This window comes from Lissotriton vulgaris, unplaced genomic scaffold (assembly GCF_964263255.1).
Source record: "Lissotriton vulgaris unplaced genomic scaffold, aLisVul1.2 SCAFFOLD_1143, whole genome shotgun sequence".
Lineage (NCBI taxonomy): Eukaryota > Metazoa > Chordata > Amphibia > Caudata > Salamandridae > Lissotriton > Lissotriton vulgaris.
In genome coordinates, this window is record NW_028252109.1 from 321,878 (window position 1) to 348,926 (window position 27,049).

General features: G+C 44.3%; 1 protein-coding gene across 1 annotated transcript in view; it reads right to left on the bottom strand.

Annotated features, from left to right (window-relative positions):
- Positions 1-26,048, bottom strand: part of LOC147662661 (butyrophilin subfamily 3 member A2-like) — a 282,106-nt gene extending 256,058 nt beyond the window's left edge. The window contains exons 1-2 of the mRNA XM_086951010.1: positions 25,893-26,048; positions 6,742-6,847 (exon numbers count right to left, since the gene is read on the bottom strand). Coding sequence (XP_086807136.1) covers positions 6,742-6,796 — 55 coding nt within the window. The 5' untranslated portion in view covers positions 6,797-6,847; positions 25,893-26,048. The remainder of the gene's footprint in view (positions 1-6,741; positions 6,848-25,892) is intronic.
- Positions 26,049-27,049: the final 1,001 nt, after the last annotated feature.

The following is a 27,049-nucleotide window of genomic DNA, read 5'->3' on the forward strand; positions in this document are numbered from 1 at the left end:
CAAAACAGATATACAATTATCAACATTTGGTTTTGAATTTTGGAAAAAGAACATCGAAACAAAAACAATCTGGGGTTCAAAAGAGTGGCAAGTGCAAGGTTTAGAAGCATTATTCAGGGCCTGCATGATCCCAGAACAAATGATATTTTTGAATGACACTATTCAACAGACAACATGTCTTGGTCTAGCCAAGATAAAGGATTTAAACAAACCGTCTATACCAAAGCCCCTACCTGATAGTAACAGCACTACAGATGAGGAGATAGACGTATCCCATATTTTAAATCAAAACAGAACAAATCCTGATTGGAAAAAATGGTTGATCTGGCCCACAGACACTAAAAACTGTCAAGATAGATTCCTGAATAAAACACAGGGGTACACTCAGCACAGGCCAGACCCAAGATATTCCCAGAGACAACATCCAGGGATTGTCACAACATACAGTGTAGGAAAACTATGTTTAGATTGGCTACAGACATCTACACTTCCTGAAATTAAGCATCACTTAACTTTACTTAAAGAAGGTGCTGACTTGCGAGATTTCTTACTGGGACCTCGCAAACAGCGTCAAAAAGTTTCATAGTCGCCAGTATATATGCTGCTTACAACGAGACTTGGAAAGTAACACAAATTGAAACTACTGAGAAAATACGAGAAATTGATCGTATTATTTTGGAAAAAACCCTTTCTGTAGTGGACAATGGGTTAATGACTCTGTCCTCCAGAATATATTCTTTGAACAGCATAGTATCATCTGCTATTGATATAATAGAGCAAGACTTGTTACTGTTACAACATGGGCGGTCTATTGAACAGTTAGGCTGGACGTTACAAAATCTGCGTTCAGGCTATGTGCCTTGGCGTCTGATAAACACAACGTCATTATTATCTATCTTTAACCTTACATATAAACAAATCTCTTTGGCACAAAGAGGAGCAGACTATACAGTGCTGAGCATAGAAAGATTAGAAAGATTACCACTGACGGTTTCAGAAAAGCCTGTCATTGAATGGATAATACATGGTACGATAACAATACCAATACCAACATTTCAGTTTTAATGCTGCCTCAAGCATATACCATCAGGCCTGTATGAAAAGTTGGGTAAAGGATACATCATGTCAATGTGGAAATTACCATACACACACAGTTGTTGGAGTGGGGGTAGAAAAGTATTTCTTAGTGGAAACAATTGTAAGAACTCGCTGAGTAGTACAAAACTATGTCAAGGAATTAATTTACGTGAAGCCTGCAAAGGTTCATCTAATGACCTTTCTTGCCATCTGCACGGCACCCCTTCTACACAAATAGAACCTTATTTCAGACAGCTTTCAAACGGTAGCTACGTTATGTTAAGCTACCACAGCTGTTGTGGCATGATGCCAGGAACAGCCTATCTCGTCAGCATCTCTTCCATGGTCACTTGTTGTATGCAAGTATTGTATCCAAACCTTCAGCCAGACCAGGAGGCAACAATATGGCCTTCATTGAATATCTCTTCTATTCGAATTGATAATTTAAGCAGAATGAAATCTATTCTATTACAACAAACTGTGCCTTTAACCTCGTCACGAGAAATGTATGGCCTGCAAGTTGCAAGGACTTCTGCAGAGATACATGCATTATTATCAACAAATTGCCCCACGCATTTTATAGAAATGCTTAGTCAAATCTTAAGCATGTCTGATACCAGTGGCATCGCACATGTATTTAATACGATTTTTTCGGGACTATTATCACACTTTGAAGCAGTCCTGAGCATCTTCCCGAACTTCGTGCACTCTCTGTTCGGCGGCCTGCCTCTCATCTTGGGACTCGTAGCAGGAAATTTTATTTTTGTTCCTTCTGCTCCGATATGGCAAGTCCAGTCACAGGCGAAACTCAGGTTACAATGGAAAACACGCTCCTTGCGATGCGGTACCGAGATAGAATTTCAAAAGTACTCGGATTGGCTCGGCTGAGGGATCTGAATACCACCTGGTTCCTTTCATTCAGACCAATCTGGCAAGATTGCATCTTACCTGTTCTACGTTGCCTGCTCTGCGGAGAAGAATGCCCGTTTAGAAGTCTGTCTCACACTCCCATCAGCAGAACCGAAGGATGTCGATACTTTGCTTGGACCAGTAACGGCTCATGCATCGTGTTGTCCCCAGCGGCTACCAATCCTGATGACGGCATTCGTTGAGACCACACAGCTACCAGCTGGCGGTGTGGTACGAGATGAAAGCGGCACACAGGTACAACTTTCAACAACCATTGCTGATCAAAATAGCGAAGACAGCAATGCACCGCATGACTGCACTATTTCTACTTTTTCATATATGGCCGAACTTTCGCCTACAGTTATAGAAACATTTTTTTCTACACTATCTGAGGAAATGTTCTCCCCTAACAACGAGACTAACTTTTGAAAAATTAAGCACACAGCGTTCTCTGAACTTCGAATTTGGCCTTCAATTTGATAAACAGAACTTCCAAAACTGAACTGTAAGAGAAACATTTTTTACACACGGAGATTATCTTTGCCCCGTTCCCAAAATATTTACCTTTTTGGCACAAAATACTCTGCTTAAAGTAGAATTATTCTTAGAGAACAAGATTTCTATTTTAGAAACACTAGAGACATTTATTTCCACTTAGCCTCTAGCACATGTACATTCTTGTATAAATATGTGATTAAATGGACTCGTCCCCTTTTCTTATGTAGTAAGACCCATTTCATAAATGTAAATTGAATGAGGCATGAAATATAATATATGCATTATTTTTAATGATAAGGCTGCTTAGAAGACGTACAGTATAATACTCATTTTTGTGTACATGCCATTTTTAAATGCAAAGAATTTTTTTTGTATTTTGAGGTGGGATGGAAAACACATGCTTAGCTATGTTTTGTTACTAAGAATTTAGTAATGATAGACATCAGACGTGGGGTGGGTGTTGTAAACCTATCTAGGACCCTAATCTAATATTCCTGATTCATGCCCTTATATAGTTATATTAAACCTTATCCTTATATAGGCATAGTAAATCATATCCATATTAAGACATAGCCAATGCAGTCCAAATACGGCAAGGCTACTTCCACAGACTCCTAGAAAGTACAACGCGTCCTTAGAGAGACCAACACATCCAGCAGCCCGGGACTTTCCCCGCCTCTGCTCCTGTATTGATTTGTCCTAAGAACTCCTCGAGTGCTGAAAAGAACTGCGAGTTCTGAATGACGTCTTATGTCCACCCTTACGTCAAACTCTGCACCTACCAGGTATAAATATACCAGCATCTGCCCTAGCTGAACACACTGTGGTTTGGAGCAGATCGACTATCTACTTTCCCGACGCCCTGCTGTTGCAAGCGCCTGTGGAAGCCGACCCCTCCAGCTGATAAACTGAAAGAGACGCTGTCCTTTCTCCTGACGAGAAATCCAGCTCCAGTGTTTCCCGGCTACCCTTGCGGGTCGCTGGGAGATCGAGTCCTGAGAGAGAGATACAAGACCTCCCACATTCTATCATAAGGTACGGAGCTGATTAGACCCATAGAGAATTCTTGGATAGATTCTTGGCAAACCTATTTTAACTAAACTACTTCTCAGTCACTTCTTCCCTGTACTAGGCTTAGGTTAGGTACACTGGGGTAGGCGTAACTTAGAAGCACCAGTTGAGTACGTTTAGTCATTGTTTTATTGTTGTATATATTTTAACCGTTTTTATGCATCTTATGGCTTAGAAACTATATCATGCTTTTACAGTATTATTTCATAATACTCTTTTTACTGTACGCACTTTACTTCTTAACAAGTATTGCGATTGTAGCAATTCACTTCTCATGTTTGAGAAAGAGGAATGTTCAATACATAACATCTTTTATTGAAAACGCCCGACTCTCTGCACTTCTGGTGAAACTAAGAATGCACGAATGACTGAGTAAAATAGCTGTCCATTGTTTCTGCGACTCTGGAGATTTTTCCTCCTCATTCTTGGAGAAGCAAAGTTGTCATGTTAATGCGGTTGTCAGAAACGAATCCCTTCTTGTCTATCCAGGAAGCCTAACCCCTTCCTGTTCATTCGAGAAAGTTTCTAGTGACCTCTGAGCTAGCTGGCATTCATAATTAAGTCTAACATATTCAGTAGAGACCCGGTTGACTTCAGTCCCACGTCTAAACTACCATTTATGTTATTCCAATGCGCAGAGCCTATTGGGAATATAGGAACTACACTACAGTGTGTGTTAGTGTGTTTGTACGGGTATGTGACTAAGGGTATGGGGTGTGTTTGTGGACGTTATGTGTATATGTGTATGAATTTGTATATGCATGTGTGTGGAGATGTAAGAGGGGTTGTGTGGGTGTGTGTGTTGAATGAGCGTACCGGTATTTGTGAGTATGTGCATTTTGGATTCTGTTGATGTGTGTGTCAAAATGTGTGGATGTTTGTGACTATGTCTGGAGGTTGGTGAGAGTGTGTTTATGAGTATGGAGTTGTGTTGGTGTGTGTAGGGGGTTGAGTGTGTCTGTGAGGTTATGTTTGTGGAATTGTGTACTACTGTGATGGGGTTATGTGGGTGTGGGAGTAGTCAGGTTGTGTTTGTTGGTGGGTATGTGTATTTGTTTTAATGTGTGTTTGTGGGATTGTGTGGGGGTTGTATGTATGGGAGGTTGTGTGAGTGCGTGGGGGATTGTGTGGGTGTGTGTGAGACTATGTGTGTTGGTATGTGCCTGTATGTGTGTGTGGAGTTATGTGAATGTGTGTGCGTGAGGTAGTGTCTCAGTGTGTGTGGGAGGTGTCTGTATGTTGTGAGGGTGTTGTGTGTGGGGTTGAATCCGTGTGTGTGAGTGTGTGGGGAGTGTTGTATATGTTTCTGAGCATGTGTGAGTTTGTGTATGTGTGTGTTACGGTCTGTGGTTTGTGTTCCTATTTTACACTTTGTGCTCTGTATGTATGTGTGACTGTGCTTTGTGTGCATGCCTGTGCATGCACTATGAGAGAGTCAGGTCTGTTGGCTTTGGCAATGCTTGTTACTACTATGAGTCTTATCTGCTGAGGGCAGTTCTTGGTCTCCCATGATAGAACGCAAAATGTGTTCTGAATTTGTAGGGCTGCATCATAATCCCAGGTAGTTTGCACCCGCACATATTCATGAGTGGTATTAATTTCAATCAGTAGAATTGTGGGGTATTAATAACAAATTATGTCAGTGAAGGGTTAGAAAATGATTTCGTGCCTATGCAGACAAGAAATGAAATGTTGTGTATTTTAGTGCTGTAACCCATAGTATGCTGCATTTATTATTGGAAATCATATGTGTAATGTAATGCATTAGATTTAAACGTGCACCATGATGAAGACTGCACGAAGAAATAAGGAGCTATGCTTAAAGTGTAATAACATTAGTGAATCGCAGTTCCGCAGTAAAAGTATTATTAATGAGTGTAATTGTTGTACAGGCCTAATGAAAATGTTCTCGGTTGCTATGAAAGGCCTATTCATATTTCTTATGGTAGCTGAATTTTGTAGGCCTGAAATGCGTTCCCTGGGAGAGCTCTCATTTGGAGGTAGTCAGCGAAATTCATGTACGTGCAAGGATATTCAGTTCTCAAGTTTGTTGCAGGTGCAAGGACACCATCCTCGTTAGCAAAGACTAACACGTTTGTTTTAGGAGTTAGGTGTGGAGGAGACTCGCAACACTGTCTCTAGGAATGCAGATAATTGGAGGTGAAACTTTCTCTGCTGGAGGAGCCTGAGAACCAAGGACGCTTCAACGGCTGCTAGACGAAATACAGGCTTCAGTAGAAAGTTACCTACGAGAGGTGCCTGTCCAGAGGAGGTGTTGCAGATGCGTGTTCTATTGATTGTGGATTTTATATTAGGGACAGTGCCCTGAGGGTGGAAGGAAAGGGCTTTGGAGAGGAAAGAGAGAGCATCTTAGAACGAGCTCTGTAGGTTTTGCTACTGACCCGTACAAAGTGAGTGTACATTTTAGGAAGTCTTCACGAGCTGACACCTTTCCTTAATCTTGCCGGGGGAAATGCTGAGTAGGGATGTCACCTTAGTGATAGCATTGGGACAGATTCATGGATTTCTTCCTAAACTTCTAATGAAGACTAATATAGACATTGGAGCAGTTATTGCTTGTCTTATGATCTAGCTTACCCTTTTTATTCTGAATCGGATGAGGTTGCTATGTAAAATTAACTTTGCATTTGTGCCTTTATATTTCTACAACCTCGTGATGAGGTGCCTGTATGTTCAGTTATTTTTGGCTTTGTAAGAAACCCCTAAACTTGGAGTTCGGAGTCAGTGATCTTTTCCGAGTCTGAATTGATTGGTCCATTGGTTTAGTAGTTGAATGAATTGGTTCATCCCTTTACACTTTCAGCAGGTAAAAAGGTCCAGTCGACCGAGGATTCATAGAGAGATTTAAAGATAAGAATCGGGCGTTATCACCCATGTTCATACTGCAGTATAAGTGTTTGCATGGAGCTATTATACTGCTTTTAACAAGATGCTGCTCAGACTTGATGAGATGTTATAGTAAATGTTTTTGAAACAACTTTCGTATTTCAACATGAAAGGAAAATGAAATGTTCAGATAACTGCATCCAAGCATGTAATACAAGTTAAAGGAAATCCTTTTATAAACATACCTCACACTATTGATTTAGAAACCCAGATAGTACTGATGTAAACATGTTTCAGTAAATCATGGACACGCCCATTGTGTCCAGCCTGTGGTCTTACCTTGAAGTGATGGGGCGATGTTAAGGAGAAATAAGATAAAAGTGTAGATAATCATCGTCAAGCTTTTAGTTTGCTATTTTGGCAGCTCCCACTGCAAGAAGTAACCCTAAAAAGAGAAGATAACAAAAATGATTTATAATTAACTTAGACAAATTAAAAATGAGATTGACGATGCTCAACATTTTAAGATTATCTGGCTCATCACATTAATACATTGTTTTTTTTTGTTCAAGAGAATTTTATTTAGAAAGTATTGATAAAGAGTAGAAGGAAACAAAATACAATGCAAGCGATACAATTCATGGATGAGAACTATACAATCAGGGGCTAAATTCGAGAAATAAACAAAGTAAATGCATAAAGAATGAAAGGTAGCCTGTTATAGAGCATAGAGTCCAATTAAATAAAGTGACTATCAATGCACTAAACAACCGTATCACTATCAAATGTGTAAGTGGGGGCAGGGGAGGAAAGAGAATAAAACAGGAGAGGAAAGAAGAGAAAGAGCAGAGAAAAGCTGAAAGGGGGTAGGGGACAGGAAAGAGAAAAGAGAAAGAGAGAGAGAAGAAGAAAAAGAGAAAGGATACTCACAGGACTAATCAACCCAGGAACTTGGAAGACAACAGTCAGACAGACAAACCAAAAGGAAACTGAGGAACCAACCCTTTGGAGGACAACTCCATATAATCATCCAAAGCTTTCCAAACCCCACTAGATATAGATGGAGAAATCTGAGCACGAGCAACCGACGTGTGAGCACTGCGTAAAAAGGAAACCCAAGCCCACCATGTATGATAGGAAACCAGCGAGAAGGATTTCCACTCCATAAGAATGATTTTCACCGCAATAGAAAAAAGAAGATCCAACAACTGTAATTCCAATGGATCTAATGGAAGAGGAGTAGGGGCAGCCAGCGGGCCCAGTAAAATTAAAGGAAAAGAGAGTTGAAACTCAATACCAAAAATAAGAGAAAGATGTTTATGAATTAGTTTCCAAAAAGATTGAAGCAAAGAGCATCCAAAAAACATATGATGGAAGTCACCTGGCAGCCGACCACAACTCCAGCAAAGGTTGTCATCTTTAAGATTGAGCGAGTGAAGACGTACAGGCGTCCAATGGGGGAGATTCATAGAGAAAAACTTAGATTGCATTACAGAAGGTGCAATTTTATTGCGAAGAGAAACTTTACCAATTAATTGCCAAGTCTCAGATGAAATATGAGCCGTGATGGCAGGATCAAAATGACGTAACCATTTTTGTTGGGTAACCGTCTGTGCAGGTAGAGAAGCAGAGGACAGAAATTTATAAATTTTGGAGGCAACATGAACAGATTTAATCCAAATATGAAAAAGTGAAATGGTAGTAGAGGTAGGATGAAGACGAAGCTTGGCATGGGCCACTTTGATTTTAAGAAAGGTATAAAAGTCAAGATTTGTTAAAGAATGCTGTTGAGCCAAGGTGGAAAAAGGTAAGGGCTCATCAGAAGTATCATACAAATGTTTAACAAGAGAGATTCCTTTACCTGCCCAATAAGACATGAGGTTAGGAGTAATGGGGAGTTAAATTTTGGAATTCCGCCAGATAGATGACCACTTAGTTTTATGTAAAGGGATTGCCATCTTCTGGTCTAATTTCCTGACCGCTGCTATTGTATCCAGAATGATAGAGCGAGAAAACAGGATATGTAAAGTAGATGCCGTGGAAAAAGAAGCAGTAGGGAAAGGGGATGCAAGTTCCTGTTCTATGAGCAACCAAGAAGGGACATGAAGAGACGGAGAACAGAACCATAAAGCACCTTGAGAGGCCAAAAAGGCAGTTTGATATTGTTCCCAATCAGGAAAATTGCAACCCCCCATGTCGCAAGGACGACGCAAAAATTTGTATGCCATTCTAGCACGTCTGTCATTCCACAGAAATTTAGAAGTCAGAGCATCAATTTCACGAAAAAAGGAGTCTGATTGTTTAACCGGAAGCATAGATGAGAGAAAATTAACAATCGGCGTGATCATCATTTTAAGAGTCTAGAGTCGACCCCACCATGAAATACGCTTCGGAGACCATGTATCCAAAAGACGTCGGACTTTCAGGAGAGTCTGAGATTCATTATAGGCGGCGGTGGCATAAAGAGTAGAACAGAAATAAATTCCTAAGTATTTCAGGTGTGTAGACTGCCATTTAAAGCCCGCTGAACCAATATGAGCAGGGAAACAATAGGCATTCAAAGGAAACAATTCCGTCTTATCCTTATTTAAGGTATAACCGGAAACCGAGGAAAAAAGGGAAATGGTACTTGAAATAGCAGGAATTGCTAAGGCAATATCGTCTGAAAAAATAAGAACATCATCTGCATATGCAGCAGTTTTGATACAGTGAGGTCCGAAACAAAAACCTTTAATATCAGGGTGTAACTTAATCAATCGAAGAAGAGGATCAATAGATAATAAAAATAAAAGTGGGGATAAAGGGCATGCCTGCCTAGTACCCTGACGAAGATTAAAAAACGACGACGTAGCACCATTAACTCTAATGTTAGCTTTAGGTTGAGAATATAGGGACATTACCATATTAATAAAAGAGCCGCCAAGGTTGTGCGCGCATAAAACAGCACAAAGAAATGGCCAAGATACCTTGTCAAAGGCCTTTTCCGCATCCAGGGCTAGGGCCGCGGCAGGAAGTTGAGATCTTTTGGCAGCACCAAGAATATGACAAAAAGTGCGTACATTGTCTCGCGCAAGCCGACCTTTCACAAAACCAGTTTGAGAAGGATGAACAAGATGAGGGATAAAGGACTCTAATCTTTGTGCCAGAATTTTTGCAAAAATCTTAGCTTCCATGTTAAGGAGAGAAATAGGACGGAAGTTCTTGGGATCGGAATGATCCTTCCCTTCTTTCGGAATCACTACAATGGTAGCTTCAGCCGCTGTACCCGAAACAGACCCATCCTTAACAAAAGAATCAAAGAGAGATTGTAATTTGGGAACAATCTTAGGAAGAAAAGTTTTATAAAATAAAATTGGATAACCATCAGGGCCTGGAGCCTTACCCGATCGAGTAGCTTTGATTGCAGAAACAATTTCTTCGGGAGAGATAGGCTTATTTAAAGAGGTACGATCATCATCAGAGACCGACTGAATCGGGACCGAATGTAAAAAAGCTTGACATTGGTCAAAAGTGGAAACATTGGAGGGAGTATACAATTTATTATAAAAATCCCGAAAAACTTCAAGTATTTCTCCTGTTTGGAACTTTTTAGAACCCGTGTGATCAGTGATAGACGAGATTTGCGAGGACTTGAAAGAGAAATCCTGACATTTTAATGTAGCAGCCAAAATCTTCCCAGCACGATTTTTTAACAACAGTTTCTTAGATTTTTGTGCCTGTACACCAATATGAGCTCTTTTAGTAACAATAGTATTATATTTGTATTTGAGTTGTTTTATTCGCTGTAAACAAGAGGAATCTTTAGAGTGTCGAAAAGTGGCTTCCAGAGTTTTAATTTGAGATGATAAATCTAGAAGCTCCTGTTTAATATCCAAATTCAGTTTGGACATACATCTAATCACTTGACCACGAAAAGTGCATTTAAAGGAATCCCATAGGACGATTGGGGAGGAGACAGAACCTTCATTTTCATGAAAAAAGGTATCTATAGCGTTAGAAAACTCATCAACCTGAGAGGCATCCTGCAAGATTTCGGTATTCATTCTCCACGAACGAGCGCGCGTTTGAGGGACAAAGGAGGACAAAGTAAAAGTGACCGCAGCATGATCCGAAATCAAAATAGGATGTATAAGTGGAGAAGAAGAGGAGGAAACAAGAGAAGAATGAACCAGGAGATAGTCAATACGAGAGAAGGAAGAATGAGGGGAAGAGAAGAAAGAAAAATCGCAACCAGTGGGATTATGAAGACGCCATACATCCTGAAGACGAGTAAGGGAACACATAGTAAGTAGGTGTTTGTGAGATTTAGGAGGACGAAACTTAAATGCAGAGTTCCTGTCTAATAGAGGGTCCATTGGTAGATTAAAATCTCCGCCTACAATAAGTTTGCCCGAGTGCGGGGTGTCATGCAATTTTTTGGTAACAGATTTCCAAAAAGTCGGATCATCAACGTTGGGAGCATAGAGATTCATCACGTATAGATCATGATGACCATCCGACAATTTAGATAATAACCAACGACCTTCAGAATCGTGCTCAGAAGAAAGGATAGATAAACCAGAATTTCTTGAAACCAATGTAATAACCCCATTTCGTTTGCCAGAGGCATCAGAACAGCAGACATCCGAGACCCACTCCTTCTTCAAAAGCATCGCCTCCCTACTTGTGACCTTGGTCTCCTGAAAAAGAACCAGGTCAGAAGACAAAGATTTGCAGTAATCTAAGACTTTCGACCTCTTGACTGGATGATTCAAACCCTTAACATTAAGGGATAAAACATTTAAACCCGGCATGGACATACATATTGGTAAAGAAAAGACGACACGGACGACAAACAAAGAAGCAGCCGCATACAAATAGGGAACCAGTCATTAAGCGTAATAAACATTGAGGTAGACGCCATGTGAGGAATCCAAGAGAAAGAGGAAAGAAGAAAAGAAGAAAAGAAAAAAGAAAGGAAGGAGAGAGGAAGTAGAAGGGGAGGCCTAAAAAAGACCAGCAACATACTAGGGAGAACGTGGAAGAGGGCAAATGAGGGACCCGCACCAGGAGGAAAATTGAGTGATATCACTAGCCCCAAAAAAAAATATTAAACTGATAGCAGTAATAGAGGACTTGGGAACAGACACAAGTAGCAACGCAAAGACCTCAATATAATACAAATAAGCTTAACGTAACGAATATAATTGTATAATCACAGAATGGCAGCAATTTAAAATCAATAGACATATCAATAGTATTGAATACTGTCAGAAAAACTGATGAAAACCAACAAAAGCATAGGGTAACTCATGAACAATAGTTTGTTTGTATAAGCTTTATTCGAGACAAATCTCATAAAAGCACATAAAATCAGAACAGTTACACAAAATACATAATACAGAGTAAAAAAATCATTAAACACGGTGCAGCTCATACAACATTACAGATAAAACAGTTTATACCAATACATAAAAATTTATTAATTTATTAAAAGCAATCCCTAAATTACCTGCTATCCCCTAAGGACCGTCGTCTTATCGCCCAAGCTCAACCCATGTATTTGGCGACACCCATGACTATTGAATCCTGATATGTTGTACATAGGATTCTTAGGGCCACCGAACTATCACGTGTCCCCAAATTTTTGCATACCGGCGTGAGCCATTTCCTCCTTGGATTCACATAAGCTTCACATGAAAAGAGAAAATGGCCTAGGCTCTCCTCGGCATTTTCACAGGCAGGACATAGGCTATTAGTGGGTCTGTGCCAACCAGATGTCAATTTTTTAAGAGGGATAGATCCTGACCTTAACTGGAAAATAAGTTTCCTATCCATTGGTACCGTGATGTTATCCCAATAATTTTCTAGGACAGGTAAAATTTTAGTCTCCTGGAAACGACCAGACATTGAATCTGCCCTGGTGTCATTCAACATCTTGCCACCCAGCCAATCCCAGTATTGCTCTTTGAGGGCTTCTTTGCTTGGGAAGGTTTCCCCCTCAGGGTTATTCCAAAGATTTGAAAACCCTAGATTTTCCAACATGGTCTTCAGATGTTTTAGCCATTTTATCTTATGGAAGATATCTTCCTTAATTATCCACAAAAAGCCCTCCGCGTACTGTCTTATTTCTGGAGTCGTCCAGAGGCGTCTCCAGTAAAGAACTGGTCGCAATCGAGCTCTATCGATGATCGTTCGTCTACCAAGCTCCATAAACAATGGGATCAGGGGGGTACTCTGCGGAAGTCCGGTAATCCCGCGCATAAACTTGTTCTCGGAGGTCTGGAGAGCCATCAGACTATTCCAAGCCCACAGTTCAGCGCCATATAAGGTGGCACCCAAAACCTTCGCATCGTACACTATCAGTGCGGGTTTTATAGGTTTTGTTTTTGATTTACGGTGTTCCCCCCTTAAGGCACCTGATAGCTGCTGGTGCTTTAGGACTACTTTGTTCACATGATGCGTCCAGCCAGTCCCCCCCGCAATCTGCACTCCCAAATATGTAAATTCATTGACTAGTTCAAGCCTGCTGTTATTTAAGGTTATCTTAGGATGGCTTCTACTTCCAGCAGAGAAGGCCATTAGTTTGGTTTTTCCTACGTTTACCTCTAGCCCGTGCTCCATGCAAAAAGCATCAAAAATGCTTAATGCACGCTGCAGCCCCATGGGAGTCTTGGACAAAACAAGAGTGTCGTCAGCGAACATCAGGATCGGAACCCTGGTGTCCGCCAACGAAGGGGCATCGACACTAGCCCTTAGCATTCTCTCGACTATCCCGTTAATAAATAACGAGAAAAGTAGAGGGGCCATAGAGCAACCTTGCCTAACACCTCTTTCCACAGGGAAGTCCACTGTTGTCTCGCTACTTCCTCCCCATTGGACTCTGGCAAAGTTGGATTCGTGCAGTCGCATTATTAATGTTAGCAGTTCTGCAGGAATCCCCAGCTTTTGGAGCACCGACCATAGCTTGTACCTGGGGACTAGATCGAACGCAGCCCGCAGATCGACAAACGCGACATACAGGCTGCCCCTTCCCAGCTCAACGGTCTTCCACCTCAGTATTGTGAAGCGAAAGACCTGGTCGATGGTACTAGTAGCTCGCCTAAATCCCGCTTGATATGGGGAGAGGGCGCTGTTGTCTTCTACCCAGTCCATTAGCTGGTTTGTTACCATTTTTCCAACTATTTTCTGTACAGTGGCTATTAAGCTTATGGGCCTATAATTTGCAGGCAATGAGCGATCGCCCTTCTTGTGGATGGGGATAATGGTAGCACCTTTCCAAATGTCTGGAACCACTGCCCCCTTTGCTAGGGCATTTGCTACAAGCAGGATATATCTCGCCCATCTAGCCACATCATGTTTAAAAATGTCAGGGGGGATGCCATCTGGGCCAGGCGCCCTCCCAGATTTCGCAGAACTAATGGCAATTTCTGTTTCATTGAGGGAGAATAGATCTTCGATTGCATAGACCGGAATTATATCTTCAGCTATCACGGATGTATTACTTTCCGCGTACTGAGGCCCAAAATAATCGACCCAGGAATCTACTGGTACGTTATTGTCAGGTTTTGCTGGACCCGCACCACTACCCCACTTAATGATTTTCCAAAATAACATTGAGTCTTTATTATCGGAGGCTTCTTTTAATTGGGCCCAATGGTCTTCGTCCCATTTCTTTTTTGCACGATAGATGGCTGCATTGTACAATTTCCTATGTTTAATCACTGCAGCTCGATCCCTGTTCCTTATTGCCTGCCCCAGATCTAGACGTGCAGCTCTGCAATGATTATTGAACCACCTACCCACTTCTTTAGTTTTCTTCCCTTTTCTTTTCTTTATAAAAAAACATGATCTTAAAGAGGAGAATAACTTATTGTGGATTTCAGTGATAACGTTGTCCCCGGGAGCCACTGGGACAGCAGCTTCAATCTCGGAGATTGCACCATCAACCTTATTAACGATATACGTCATAGTAACTTCGTTTGCTAACACCTTGGGCCATTTTAGCCTTCGCTCATCGTTACTTAAAAGAGGGGTTTCGTCGTGTGTCTCAGTAGGATTTCCTAGACCTGCATTCCACCACTTATGTGACACACATAAGGGGTTGTGATCACTTTCAACCCGGGGCCTAACGACCATGTCAACAACCCCATTCCACAGCTGGAGACTACAGAATATGTAGTCAATTCTGCTCCTGTTAATGCCATTGTCGAAAGTAAAACTGCCCTCCCTATCACCAGGTGTCCTACCATTGAGGGCTCTTATGCCACATTCCAAACACATTCCATTTAACTGTAAAATCTCTTTGGTCCATCGCTTCACAGGTTGTAAATTTAGAGATGGTACTCCCCAGAGATTATCCTCTTCACACTCATTAGGGTCATTTATACAGTTCAAGGGTTCAAAGGTCCTGTTTAAGTCCCCTGCAATTATCTTTGCATTTCCCTGGGAATTGGCCTCCATAACATCAGACAACAGCTCAATGGTCGATAGATTTGTTACTTTGCCACCCCTCACATAGATATTATATAAATCTATTGGTTGACCGTTTGCAACAGAGATTCTAAGGGCTTGTAAATCACTATTTCCCAGGTCAAGAATTTTTGTATCAATATGCAAACCCTGTCTGACCCACACTGTTAGGCCACCCTTCGGCCGCCCTCTTACCCCTTTGATGGCTGGTATATAATAATTCACATAACCTAAGCAAAAAAGTGGATCGCAAGCCCAGGTTTCTTGAAAACAACAAATGTCAAAGCTGCTTATGAAATCTACCCAAAGCTGGGAATCCAACTTGCTGGCCAACCCGGCGATATTCCAAGACAGAAGGGTGCCAATATCTGCATTTGTTCCGTCCCGAGCTTTGGCAAGCGAAGAATCATGGGATGACATAGAAATTCCCATTACACTAGCCAGCCTGTCTGTGTCATCCATTAAACCCACATGTAAGTCGTCCATTGCAGGATAAATGGCATTTGGATTTGATGTTCCTTGTCTAAAGCCACCCACTTCGGCCACACACCCAGCTTCTGCGTTGTTCTCCTTTATATTTGCCGCAATAATATTACCACAGACATCACCCAACGCCTCTACTTCTATTGAAAATCCGCCCATGATGTTAGTACCAGTGTGTCAATATCCCCAGCCTGAATCCTGCCATCCTACGTGGGGATTAGTGTGTATTTGAGGAGCATAATTAAAACTAACATGGGGGGGTGGTAAAGAAACAACTGGCCATTGCGCTATGGGGGGAATTATAGGTTCATTTAGAAGGCTTGTAGCTACACTTGTTGGTCTGGGGTAAAAAAAGGTGAGGTCCACAATACCTATACCGCCCTTATTTGTTCCCCATCCCTGCCTTGTTATCCAACCCACCACCCTAGGATCTTGAAAATTAACCACTATACATTCCCCCCCAGGGTTTTTGGTGTATAGCCCATCCAGTCAATTCTCCTAGCCCCTATTATTAGCCCATCTATACCACCCGGCAGAGGACGATTTTCCTTTAACCAGTGCATGGTCTTGTTTTTGAGCATCTGGAAGTTCTCTCTCTGTCCTGGGGGTAAAGGTGGTACATTGATGAGAACTGCCACATAGGGGAAGGAGTCTGGAGTTAGATTGATTGGGGGTTTTCTATGAGGTGGCTTTGGCAAGGACGTTGATATTGATTTGGGAACTTGGGGAACAGGTTGAAGGGCGGGTTTCTGCACCTGATTGCTGTTAGCTAAGGGCACTGTTGGGGCTTTAACAGCCGGCTGATAAACATTAGCCCCGTTTCCTACCTCCTTGATGTTTGGAGGTATACATGTATTGGCAGTGGCGCTTGCAGATGTTGGTGCATTACCCACTTGTTGACGCAAGTTAGCTACAACGTTTACGTTGGCTGGTTGTTTTTGTGGCTGGGGTAATGAGGACTGTATGGGATGTATCGAATTCGACTGTGAAGGTTCAGAACCCGAAGCCGCTTTATCGGCCCTAGCTATGGGTTTTGCAGTGACTTTTGCTGGGGGTTTATTTTGTTTGGAAGGTAGAGGGGAACTATTTCTAGGATTTCTACCCTTGTCCTGAATATCGGGGGTATTCACGACCTGAGGGTTTGAGTTTGTTTCCACCCTGCTTGCTTTAATCAGGGATTTTGTAGAATAGAAATTGTCTAAAGTTTTTTGCTCAAAGTGGTTTAACCTATCAATGAGTTTAGCAATTCTATCCTCTATGGGAGTGAGTACCAGTCTAAACATTTTTTCCAATTCAGGAAGCACATTTGCAAATAGTACATCATTGTCTTTACTTAGAACTTTTGGAACAGAACAAGAATCGTCCACTTTGTCTCCATCAACTTGAGAAGTAGGAGTGGTTGGTGTTACACGTCCTGTTCTTTGTACTGGCTCATTAACAGAGTTCCCAATGTTCACAGATGTATGTAACTTCCTACTTTTTGGTGGTGGTCGGGCCATTTTTTTGCAGTTTTTTACAGCAGCTGAACGTTTCCTTTTAGCCCCAGTTTTAAAATTGACAGGTATAACTTGATGGCCCAAATCAGAGAGCAATAATGGGTGAGATGTGCTACCACAAGTATTGTTAGAATCCGTCGCGGCAGTCTTAATTGTGTTTTCACCCAGGGCCTCAGAGCCTTCATTTGTAACTGGAAGACTCACTGAAGAAAGAGGAGTTACCAAAGTGGGGTAGACAACATTTGAAGACTTGTCCATGGAGTTCTTAAGTATTTCAATGGATAGCCTGCGCTCAGCGCGCTTCTCTGCCAAAGTTAATTCTTTGTCTATTGCTAGTGAGCGATTGAAAAAGAATTTATCTAGGGGGCCAATGGCCAAAGGGCCAGACTCCGTTGGAAAAGACATCAATTGGCTGGTAACAGGACTTGTGTTAGTAGCAGTCGCCATAATGAAAGCGAAGTAATACGAAGAAATCTGTGTCACTTACTAAGATATATGATGTGTCACACGATCAAGGGGGGTGGCCCAGCCCGGCCTCCTCCGGCCCCGGACGGCCACAGACGGTCCCGCCCTTGTCCCGGGCTTCTCCCGGCGCCCTCCCGCGCGCTCCCGCGCAGCGGGGATGATACTCCTCTTTTATTGTTAGCTGATTGGACTCAAGGGGCGGAGCCGGCAGGGAGAGCAGCCCAGATGACCACGGGCGCGCGGGGGCTCCTGGAACTTGGAGTCCCCCGCCTCTAGCTCGCAGCCCTGCCGGTCGGTGAACAGGCAGACAGCAAACCCTTACAGCCTTGGGCACACTCCTGGCCGCGAAGCGGGACCCGCGAAGCGGGTCCGGCGAGGGGCAGCGGCGGGAGCAGGCAACAGGCGAGGCAGGCAGCAGCAAGCACCCTCGGCTCCCTCCTCACTCTCCAAACAGCAGGTCCGTCGTTATCCTCAGGGTTGAGGGATAACAATAGATAAATGGGTGACGATCAATATGCATATTCTAAAAATAGCAATATAGTGAATAAACCAACTATAAATGTATATAAAACAATATATCTCTGAAGAGGAGATATATAGGTAACAAGGAGGAAAGATAATGAAATAGAAAGATAAAAGAAATAGAGAAAAACAACACATATGAGAGGAAACAAAGTAAATATGAAGATATAAACGTCATGAAAAAAGAAAAGTGACTCGAAATAATAGTGACCTAAAGGAAACCATATCAAGCAGAAACAGTAAAATAGGGATTGAGAACTGACACAAATAGCAATCCAAAGCAACTAAAAAATGTAAATATGCAAAACTTAACTAAGAAAACTTGCATAAACACTTATAGTTAGCAGTCTAATATCAAAATACACAGTTATAGGAATGAATACAATCCGAGAAACTGGATTGAAAATAACCAATGCAAGAGGTAACTCATGAATAGTAGAGAAATTAATGAAGGTTAAAATGCATATTCGAGAAATAGAGACACCGTACGTGAACAAACACTAACTGTAGATAAGAACAATAGATATCTGAAGTGGAAGTAGATAGGAAAGAAAGGAAGAAGAGAGCGCAAACAGTACTTGAGATAAACAATGACCGAAGGTAAAGGCCAGAAGAGCGGCAGAAAGGGAGAAAACCTAACTAGAAAAAAGAGAAATAGATAGAAGCAGAGAAAAGGAAAAGAAATAAGAAGAAGAGAACAAAAACCCTTACGGATACCAAAAGAACAGAAAAAAATCAGAAAAAGTCTATTAACAGCCTTGGAAGGTAAAATCGACAAATAAACTCAACATGAGAGAGAAGAGATCCAGATCAACAAGAAAATACAGTCAGAAAAAATAAGAAAACACATCAAGTGCCCGAGGCACTAGCAGACTGCGAAGTCGCCTTCTGAATCTCCATCTCTATCTCCAGCTGGTTGTCCAGGAATGTAGATAAGTCAGCCGGTTCATCGAAAATTCTAGAACGACCTTTATAAGTAATGCGGAACTTCGACGGACCAGAAAACGAAAAAGGAATGCCCATTTCAGAGAGACGTTTACGAAGATTGAGGAAACCCTTTCTTCTGATGACAGTATCTCTGGCAAAGTCCTGAGAAATTGAGATACGATGTCCATCCCAAAGAACTTGTTTAGCTTTGCGCATATGAGAGAGAATCTGTTCAGTATGTTGATGTCGCAAAGGCTTAAAGATGATTGCTCTTGGCTGGGTAGCCGCTTTAGACCGAAACGTTGGAACACGATGTGCTCTTTCGATCTCAAACTCTCTGTGAAATGAGATTTGTAAGGTGTCTGGAATCCAATGAGATAAGAACTCTATCATAGATGAAGATGACTTCTCCGAATCTTCCGGAAGGCCAAAAATACGTAGATTAGATCTACGATTACGATCCTCCTGCTCAGTAAGATCTCTGCGCAATGCCGCCATTGAGCGCTCCAAGTGGTTAAGGGATCTGGAGTGTTTGTGCATACCATCCTCCGCAGAACTAATCCGTGATTCCGCAGTCGAAACACGAAGAGAGAGGGCTTTAAAGTCATTCCTGATAGCAGACACCTCCACTTGCAATAAGTCTGTATTAGTTTTTGTGGACTGTGCAATATCATGCACTTCATTAAGGCGTGCCAGTATGGTGTCCAGCGTGGAAGTAGTATCTGAATGAGTAGACTCAGGCGTAGGAGACACCGACTTAAGCCTTTTCAGCGACGTGCCAACATCTTTAGAGTCTTTGGTATTCAAGGAACGACCCATATTGGCAGCCATGAAGGAGAAGCCACTGAGAAAAAATAAATAACCACTTGAATGAAAAAAGTGCGCAGACTGATGTCCAAAAACTACAGATATAGCACACTGAGCTCAATAGGCGCAAAGGAGAGAATAGCGGCGGACTTATATGCCAGGCAGATAGGTATTTACTGAGTTAGATAACTACAAGTAGAGCAGGAGGGCTCAGCAAAGAGTTCTTGCGAAAAATATCCACACTAGTCTAATAGAACTGCCCTGATAGAGAACAGCGCGAGGCCAAGTGAATTGCCAGCCAAGTAGCAAGAAAAGAGCATAAAAAAGGAAAAAATGTTACCAAATGCAGGCATCAGAGCAGAAACTTCCAGGACAGCCCCCACGAGCTGCAATAATGTATCCACGACAGCATTCCTGAGGAGAACAGCCAAGTGCGTCAGGAGCTGGAAATGGCGGCCGTCCGTGAGGAGAATGAGCGTCTCGGAAGCCTGAGGCAGAAATCATGCAGCCTGTGACAGAAACATCAGGAAAACGCCGTCATTCTATTCCCTGCATGTTCCGCTGCTGAATACCTTTGTTTCCGCTCACAAGGGTGTCATGTCGTGTGTAGCAGTCTAGTGTATGAGGATAGACCGGTGGGAGGAGCAGGAAAGGGAGGAGCAGGAAAAGGAAATGGAAAGGTTAGTTAAGGGTAGGATAGCCATGAATAAAGATGTGTTGAAGCCTACTCCTGGCTCCTGTCCTATTTGGGGGGCATGACAATGGCGACGAGGGTGGGATTATGCTGAAACCCACATCTGCCCACAACCCCTGCCGTCCGTGAACGGCCCGAGACCTGAGAGCCTGCAGCCTGTGTCAGCGCCGAGTGCAAGAAGCGCGAAAAACGAAACGCGCCACACGTCGAGCCTGAATGCTGCCCCATGAACTTCACTTGTAGTCCTGGCAAGTGAGCCAACTCCACGATCGGGTGATCGTGCGAAGCCCGACCAGCAAGCGCTGTTGAGCGCTGGAGCCGCCTGAAACCGAGCGCTGTTTGGAACCCAAATCGGGAGCTCACCCCCGATGAGTGAGACTTGGCATGCAGTCCCCGAGTGAACACGCGACCGAGGAAAGTAAGGTGGGAGTACACCCCGACCTCACCTGGATGCTGCAGTGCTCTGAGGGTGAAGAGACCCGGAGAAGAGTTGCTGCCTCTGCGATCAGCGGTCGGTGAGTCCTGGATGAATCAGCATTGACCGGAATGAATGAAAAGGAAGTCTCGTGTGAACTGAGACTTCAGTGTCGGCGGCCATCTTTAAGTCAGGCAGCCTATGAAGACACCCCTGTTCAAACGCCTAAGCGGCCATTTTTAAGTCAGGCACGCAGAAATGAGCATTCAACAGACATCAGAAACAAGCATTGGCGCAGAGAATAAATAAACACTGCAATAGCAAACATAATAAGCACATGCAAATGCAAGAGACAAAATAAGCAACGAGCAAAAGCAACAATAGCAAACATAATAAGCACATGCAAATGCAAGAGACAAAATACGCATACAAGCACGAGCTAAAGCAACAATAAAGTACAACGAACACAAGCAAATGCTGATCCCGAAACACAACAAGCACGAGCCAAGGCAAAGTGTGAAGCAACAAACTCAAGCAAATGAAGCAACAAACCCAAGCAAATGCAAGCCTTAAACGCAACAAACACGAGCAAAGGCAAACTCTGAACATAACAAGCACAAGCAAATACAAACAATCAAACGCAACAATTACGAACAAAGAAGCATACAGCCAACGGGCGAGTGCCGACCAAGCTGATCTCAAGAAACCAAATCCTTCCAACTGAAGCTTGCGCATTCCATCATCATGCCAGTGAGGAAGGACACGCACAAACCCAACCCCTGCATCGGAGTACCTCCTCCAGTGGCACAAACCAGCGACCACTGCTTAGGTCCCGAATGGTCAAGGTGGCTGGAGTCGTTGGACGAATTCCTCGCAACAACCGGTGAGCGGAGGGATAGCAGACGTCGACTACTATTGCTTCAACTGGTGGGTCACGAAGGCCGACGCCTAATCAAAACATTCTCAGCAAAGGATACAGAGACATATAGGGGACTCAGAGAGACGCTGCTCACTCATTTCTACACAAAGGAAGACGTGGATCATGAACGCATTGCTTTCAACGCAGCACGGCAGGAACCATTAGAATCCCTACCAAGCTTCATTACCCGGCTGCAACGTCTAGTGAAATGTTGCCACTTCGACACTTTCACAAATGAAGATGCAATCCGACTGCGGGTGATTGAAGGCTGTTCAAAGCCTGACACCAAGCGCAAGATCATTCAAGGGCGGTTCTCGCTAAAAGAGATCATCAGGAGAGCCGAAGTTGGAGAGCGAGTCACAGCAAGGGAAGCATCCAAGGAATTCCACCAGGACGCAAGAAACAAACAGAGAAGAAAGGAGACATTCCCCATGTCCGCGAGGAAAGCCCAGGAGACAAACAACACCCGAGAGAGGGAGGGCGAAAGCGGACTAGAGACAAGATATCATGAAAGACGCAGTGACAGCGGACCAGAAACAAGATACCATGAGAGACAAAATGACAGGGAAGCAGGAAACAAAAAGAGAAGAAAGGAGGCATCCCCCATGTCCGCGAGGAAAGCCCAGGAGACAAACAAAACCCGAGAGAGGGAGGGCGAAAGCGGACTAGAGACAAGATATCATGAAAGACGCAGTGACAGCGGACCAGAAACAAGATACCATGAGAGACAAAGTGACAAGGAACTCCCTGAGTCACCAACACAAAGGACAATGGATAAGGATGTACGAAAGACTGGGACAACCAGGAAGTGTGACAACCAGGTTGACATAACGTCGAGAAGTCACTCAACACATTACTCCGGAGACATATCAAGCAGTGACACAGACCACACAGAGGAGGCCGAAGACAATCTACTCAACGGTCATGACGAAGATATCAAACACCGGCGAGGGGACAAGTCACGGCATATCCAGAAACTAACATACTACTCTGGAGAACCATCATGCAGAGACACAGACCACGAAGAGGAGACCGACGACAGTCAACTCAACGGCTATGAGAAAAGGACCAAACACAGGCGAGGGGACAAGCCACGCCATCTCCAGAAACCGATATACACACACACTCGAACAACTCAAGACACATACGCTCAAGCCATCTGTGATCAGGAGAAAATAGAGAAGAGTCGAATGTTCCAAGACCAAACCAAGGAAGTAAATACGTGGCTAGCGAACAACCCCGTCACAACAACAACACAAAAGACATTTCAAGAGATGCACCCAAAGGAGTGCCTCCTCGACAGCATCGACTCCAGGAGCGTGTCATCGTCACCTCAAGAGATGCACCCAGAAGAGTGTCTCCTTGATAGCATCGACTCCAGGAGTGCGTCATCGAGCGATTCAGAAAGCATGTCTGGACGATCACCTAGATCAACGGAATCCTGGTACCGACAACAGTCACGGTGTCCATCACCTGAAAACACAGTGGAAGCAAAAACCGTCTTCCTTGTCCAAAGCCGCGCACCTCAGGCCAACAACCCGCAATGCCTGAACTCCCCGCAAAACAACATACCGTGTCAGCCCCAGGAACATCATGACGTGAAAAATATACCGTCACCACTGAAAGGGTTAGCAAGGCTTACGCAAAAGGGGCACAGAAGAAGCGCGGATGCAGGCGACTGCACCCGCCGGGCGGGGAAAGACCACCCAGTCACCCCACCTGGAAGGGCCAACACGTTGGGAAAGAGAGGTCATCATCATCAGTCAGAAGGGAAACGTGCACCTATGTTGTTGGATATGCCTGTCCATGGACAGGAGGACAGTGTTGCCCCTGACCGAATAAGACAACGAGAAATAGAAGTGCATGCAGGCGCTCGGAAGAAAACCAAAATAACGGACACACATGTAAGAGATCAACTGTCACTCAAGCAAGAATTAGAAAAGAATACGGACAGCCGACATCTAGCGGAACCATCGACAGCCACATCACAAGAAGCGATACTCCTGTCAAGATTGCCGGAAAGACACAACGAAACATCTCCAGCAGACTGCGCCCTGCTGATTGATATGCACGCCTCGGAACAAGAGGACACAGGGCCAACAAATGAGTCCCGAGACCAAACCGGGTCACCCATGTCAGACAGTGCCCTGCTGACTGGTATGCACGACTCGAAACAAGAGGACAGTACTGCCCCCGACTCAAAGAGACAGAAGGGAGCAAGATCTCGTACAGATGCTCGGAAGAGAACCAGAACATCGTCCACTCCTGAAGTAGACCGAGCGTACGTCGAACGAGAACTACCAAGAAAGACAGATTGCCGCTATCGAGCTGAGTCACCAACTGTCGTCTCACGCAAAGCAGCCACATTCGCGTCAGGATCTGTAAATGGGTGGATAACCCGGAAGACTACTGAAGCCCGCAACGAATCAGAAGACCACATACAATACTCCATACTTTCATACTCCGTACTTTCAAAGGCACACTCCCGCAGTCAAGGATACCCTTGTCGAGGCAGCTGACAGCAGCTTGAATAAAACAGTGCCTCAATAGACTATACCTTGCTAGCGCCTGAGAAGCTGACTGAGTCCAAGCCTGAACGGCAATGTGTCTATGACTCATGCGGACCCCCGCAGACCTGTATGGGGACAGTCAAGATACTACGAATAAGTTGAAGACGATTATTTTGTTAAGAAAGGGGGAGGTGTCATGTCGTGTGTGGGCAGCTGGGGAGCGGAGAAATAGCCGGCCGGGAGCCTCTTGCCACGGAGCTCAAGCGCGGACCGCCATGCTGAAGCGGCGCGCAAGCCACGCCCCCCCCATCACATTAATACATTGTTAACGTTTGTCAAGTGCTCACCGAGTCTTAACAGTGAATAAATGTAACACCAAGTGACAAATAACAGACATACATGTTACTTTGTCGTCATTATTAACCATTACTTAGAAACACTGGGTGTAACAGTAGGTGCACCCCTATTGCTTTAATACTGGGCAATTAGAATGAGATGCCACTAAACAACTGACTATCATCACTTGATCATCAAGAGGTGCTGTCACTCATATATCGATACAAAAGGGGATGGACGGAGCGTTTGAGCAAATCACTCACCCCCAGTCAACTGATCAGGGTTTGATCCATCACCGTTCTTTAGCCCACTCTGCCACCCCATTTCAGACATGGCTATATGCAAATCAGTCTGACCCTGTGCCTTATGGGAACAGTCCAGCTCACTTGGCCACTGGATTGAAGATAGCCTGGCTGATGAGGATTATGAATCCGAAACCGGTCCTCGGAAGCTTGTTTCCGGTCCAGGGAAGACATGGCTTGGCAGTTCGGGCTGGACTGTTCCCATGAGGCACAGGGTCAGACTGATTTGCATATAGCCATGTCTGAACTGGGGTGGCTGAGTGAGCTAAAGAATGGTGATGGATTAAACCCAGATCAGTTGGCTGGGGGTGAGTGTTTGATTTGCTCAAACGCTCCGTCCATCATCCCCTTTTGTATCGCTTCGTCACTCATATATCAGCATTAGAATTTAGTCTGAATCCTTCAAGCTTGTGGTTCCACATCCTGCCAAGAGAGAAATAGTTGTAGCTGCTCATCAAGCAGCAAAGGGGGGTGAAGCCATTTACAAATGTATGAGATTCACCTTTCCAGAGTGAGAATGAGTTTCCAACTGCAAGGCTGCCAGTTTGCCCAGAAGTGTCTGTCAGCATATTCACGCTGTAAGATGTTCTTAGAGACAGGAAAGAATTTCAAAGCAACAACCAGGGCGCTATAGAGACAAAATTCCCCATGGGTCTTACAACACTATTGAATGGAAGACACCACAGGACTTTGTTAGGGAAACAACAGAGGCACAACAGCCACAAGGACCCATCGTTACTGCTCATGCAAGGAACATATCTTTCAAGGCTGCTTTGTTACTGTACAAAATGACATACAAAATCGACAGACTCGCTCATCTAAATCATAAATGAATGAGACAAAAACCCTCCGCACCAGAAGGGGCTGGAGGTATGCGCGTGTGACACCCAAACTCTGCTAGTGGGGTGACACCCAAGCTCTGCCAGCGGGGGGTCCAATCTTGAATGCGCAGATAACAAAGTGTATTTGCAAAGCGCACATTCACCCGTTGTATCTTTGCGCTGAATAACAGATGTGTGTCGTTACCCAGCTCAATGGAACTCGTTCTATGACGGACAGACACTGTGCCTCCCCTTCGGTCGCCGTTGCAGGTGCATTGATCCGCCGATCTACCTCGCAGCACACGCCGCTCACGCGTCTATGGTGGGGCAGAGGCCACTTACCCGGTGAAGGGCCGGACATTTGACCGCTCACTCCGCTGGGCCACACCCGAGGACCCCGTCAGACCCGCATTCGGCTGCACATCTGTCCGCTCTGAGGGGGGGAGGGGCAGTCCTGTAAAGGAGGGGCAGTCACCTCCGTTCCTACCCGCGCTCGCCTTCGACCACACTCGAAAAAGAGAAAGAGAAAGTCCAAGTCCAGAGCAGCCGGTAAAACCGGTCTGGGGGAGGGGCGGGGACAGACAGGGGGGAGGGGGGGTGGATGGGCGAGGCGGCCTGGGCGGGGTGCAGCTTTAGAAACCTTCGTAGCAGCGAGTGCTCGTGTCACAGCCTGCAGAGCTGCTTATGTGTATGAGAAGGACGGGCAGCAAAGCCTGAGGATCTGGAGTAATGTCCGGAGCTGCCACTTTGGGATCGGTGTCGGCTCGACATTCTGTGCAAATCTTTAGAAACACCTCTCCCCCCCACCCCCTCCCTCCCCTCCGACCTCCCAAAAATCGACGTGTCCTGTGTAATGTCTCTGGTGCTCGCGTGAAGCGTCCAATACCCTCGGGTCGATTCCATGAAACTGCAAAATAAGAAACATGAACTCACGGTTCCTGGGAGCACCGACGGGATTACTGTGGACGCGGCCCAGAGACATCTGAAGATCACCCCGATAACTTACAAGGAGGGCGACTAGAGTCACGTGGCATCGGTGAACCAAAGAACTCAGCGAGAATAACTACATGACGTGCCAAGAAAGGGCACAAGGTGGCACGTGGGGTGCATTCACCATTCTTTGGAAAGAACAAGGGCAGAAGTGCTAAGAACTGTAACTCCCACTAGAACAGAATATTACACGCCGAGTGTAGGCAAAGCACACTTTAGTATCCCAGGGGTGTTAGGGAGGGCGGGGCCTCTAACTATATATCCCCCCCCCCCCATCCAGGCGCTTCACTCGGGTGCATGCTTAAGCCTCGGGCACAGATCCACCCGCGCCCCTCATCAGACACAGGGCACCTGGAATCAAGCGCCATTGAGTGTGACTTTATGCGGCAAAGAAAGGCACAGAATGATGCATTGTGGGTGATTAAAGAAGAACATGTATTTATCGTGTTCTATGTTATTTATCTATCTTGACATTTAACTAGGGTTGTGTGAAGTTGTGAATCTAAGCA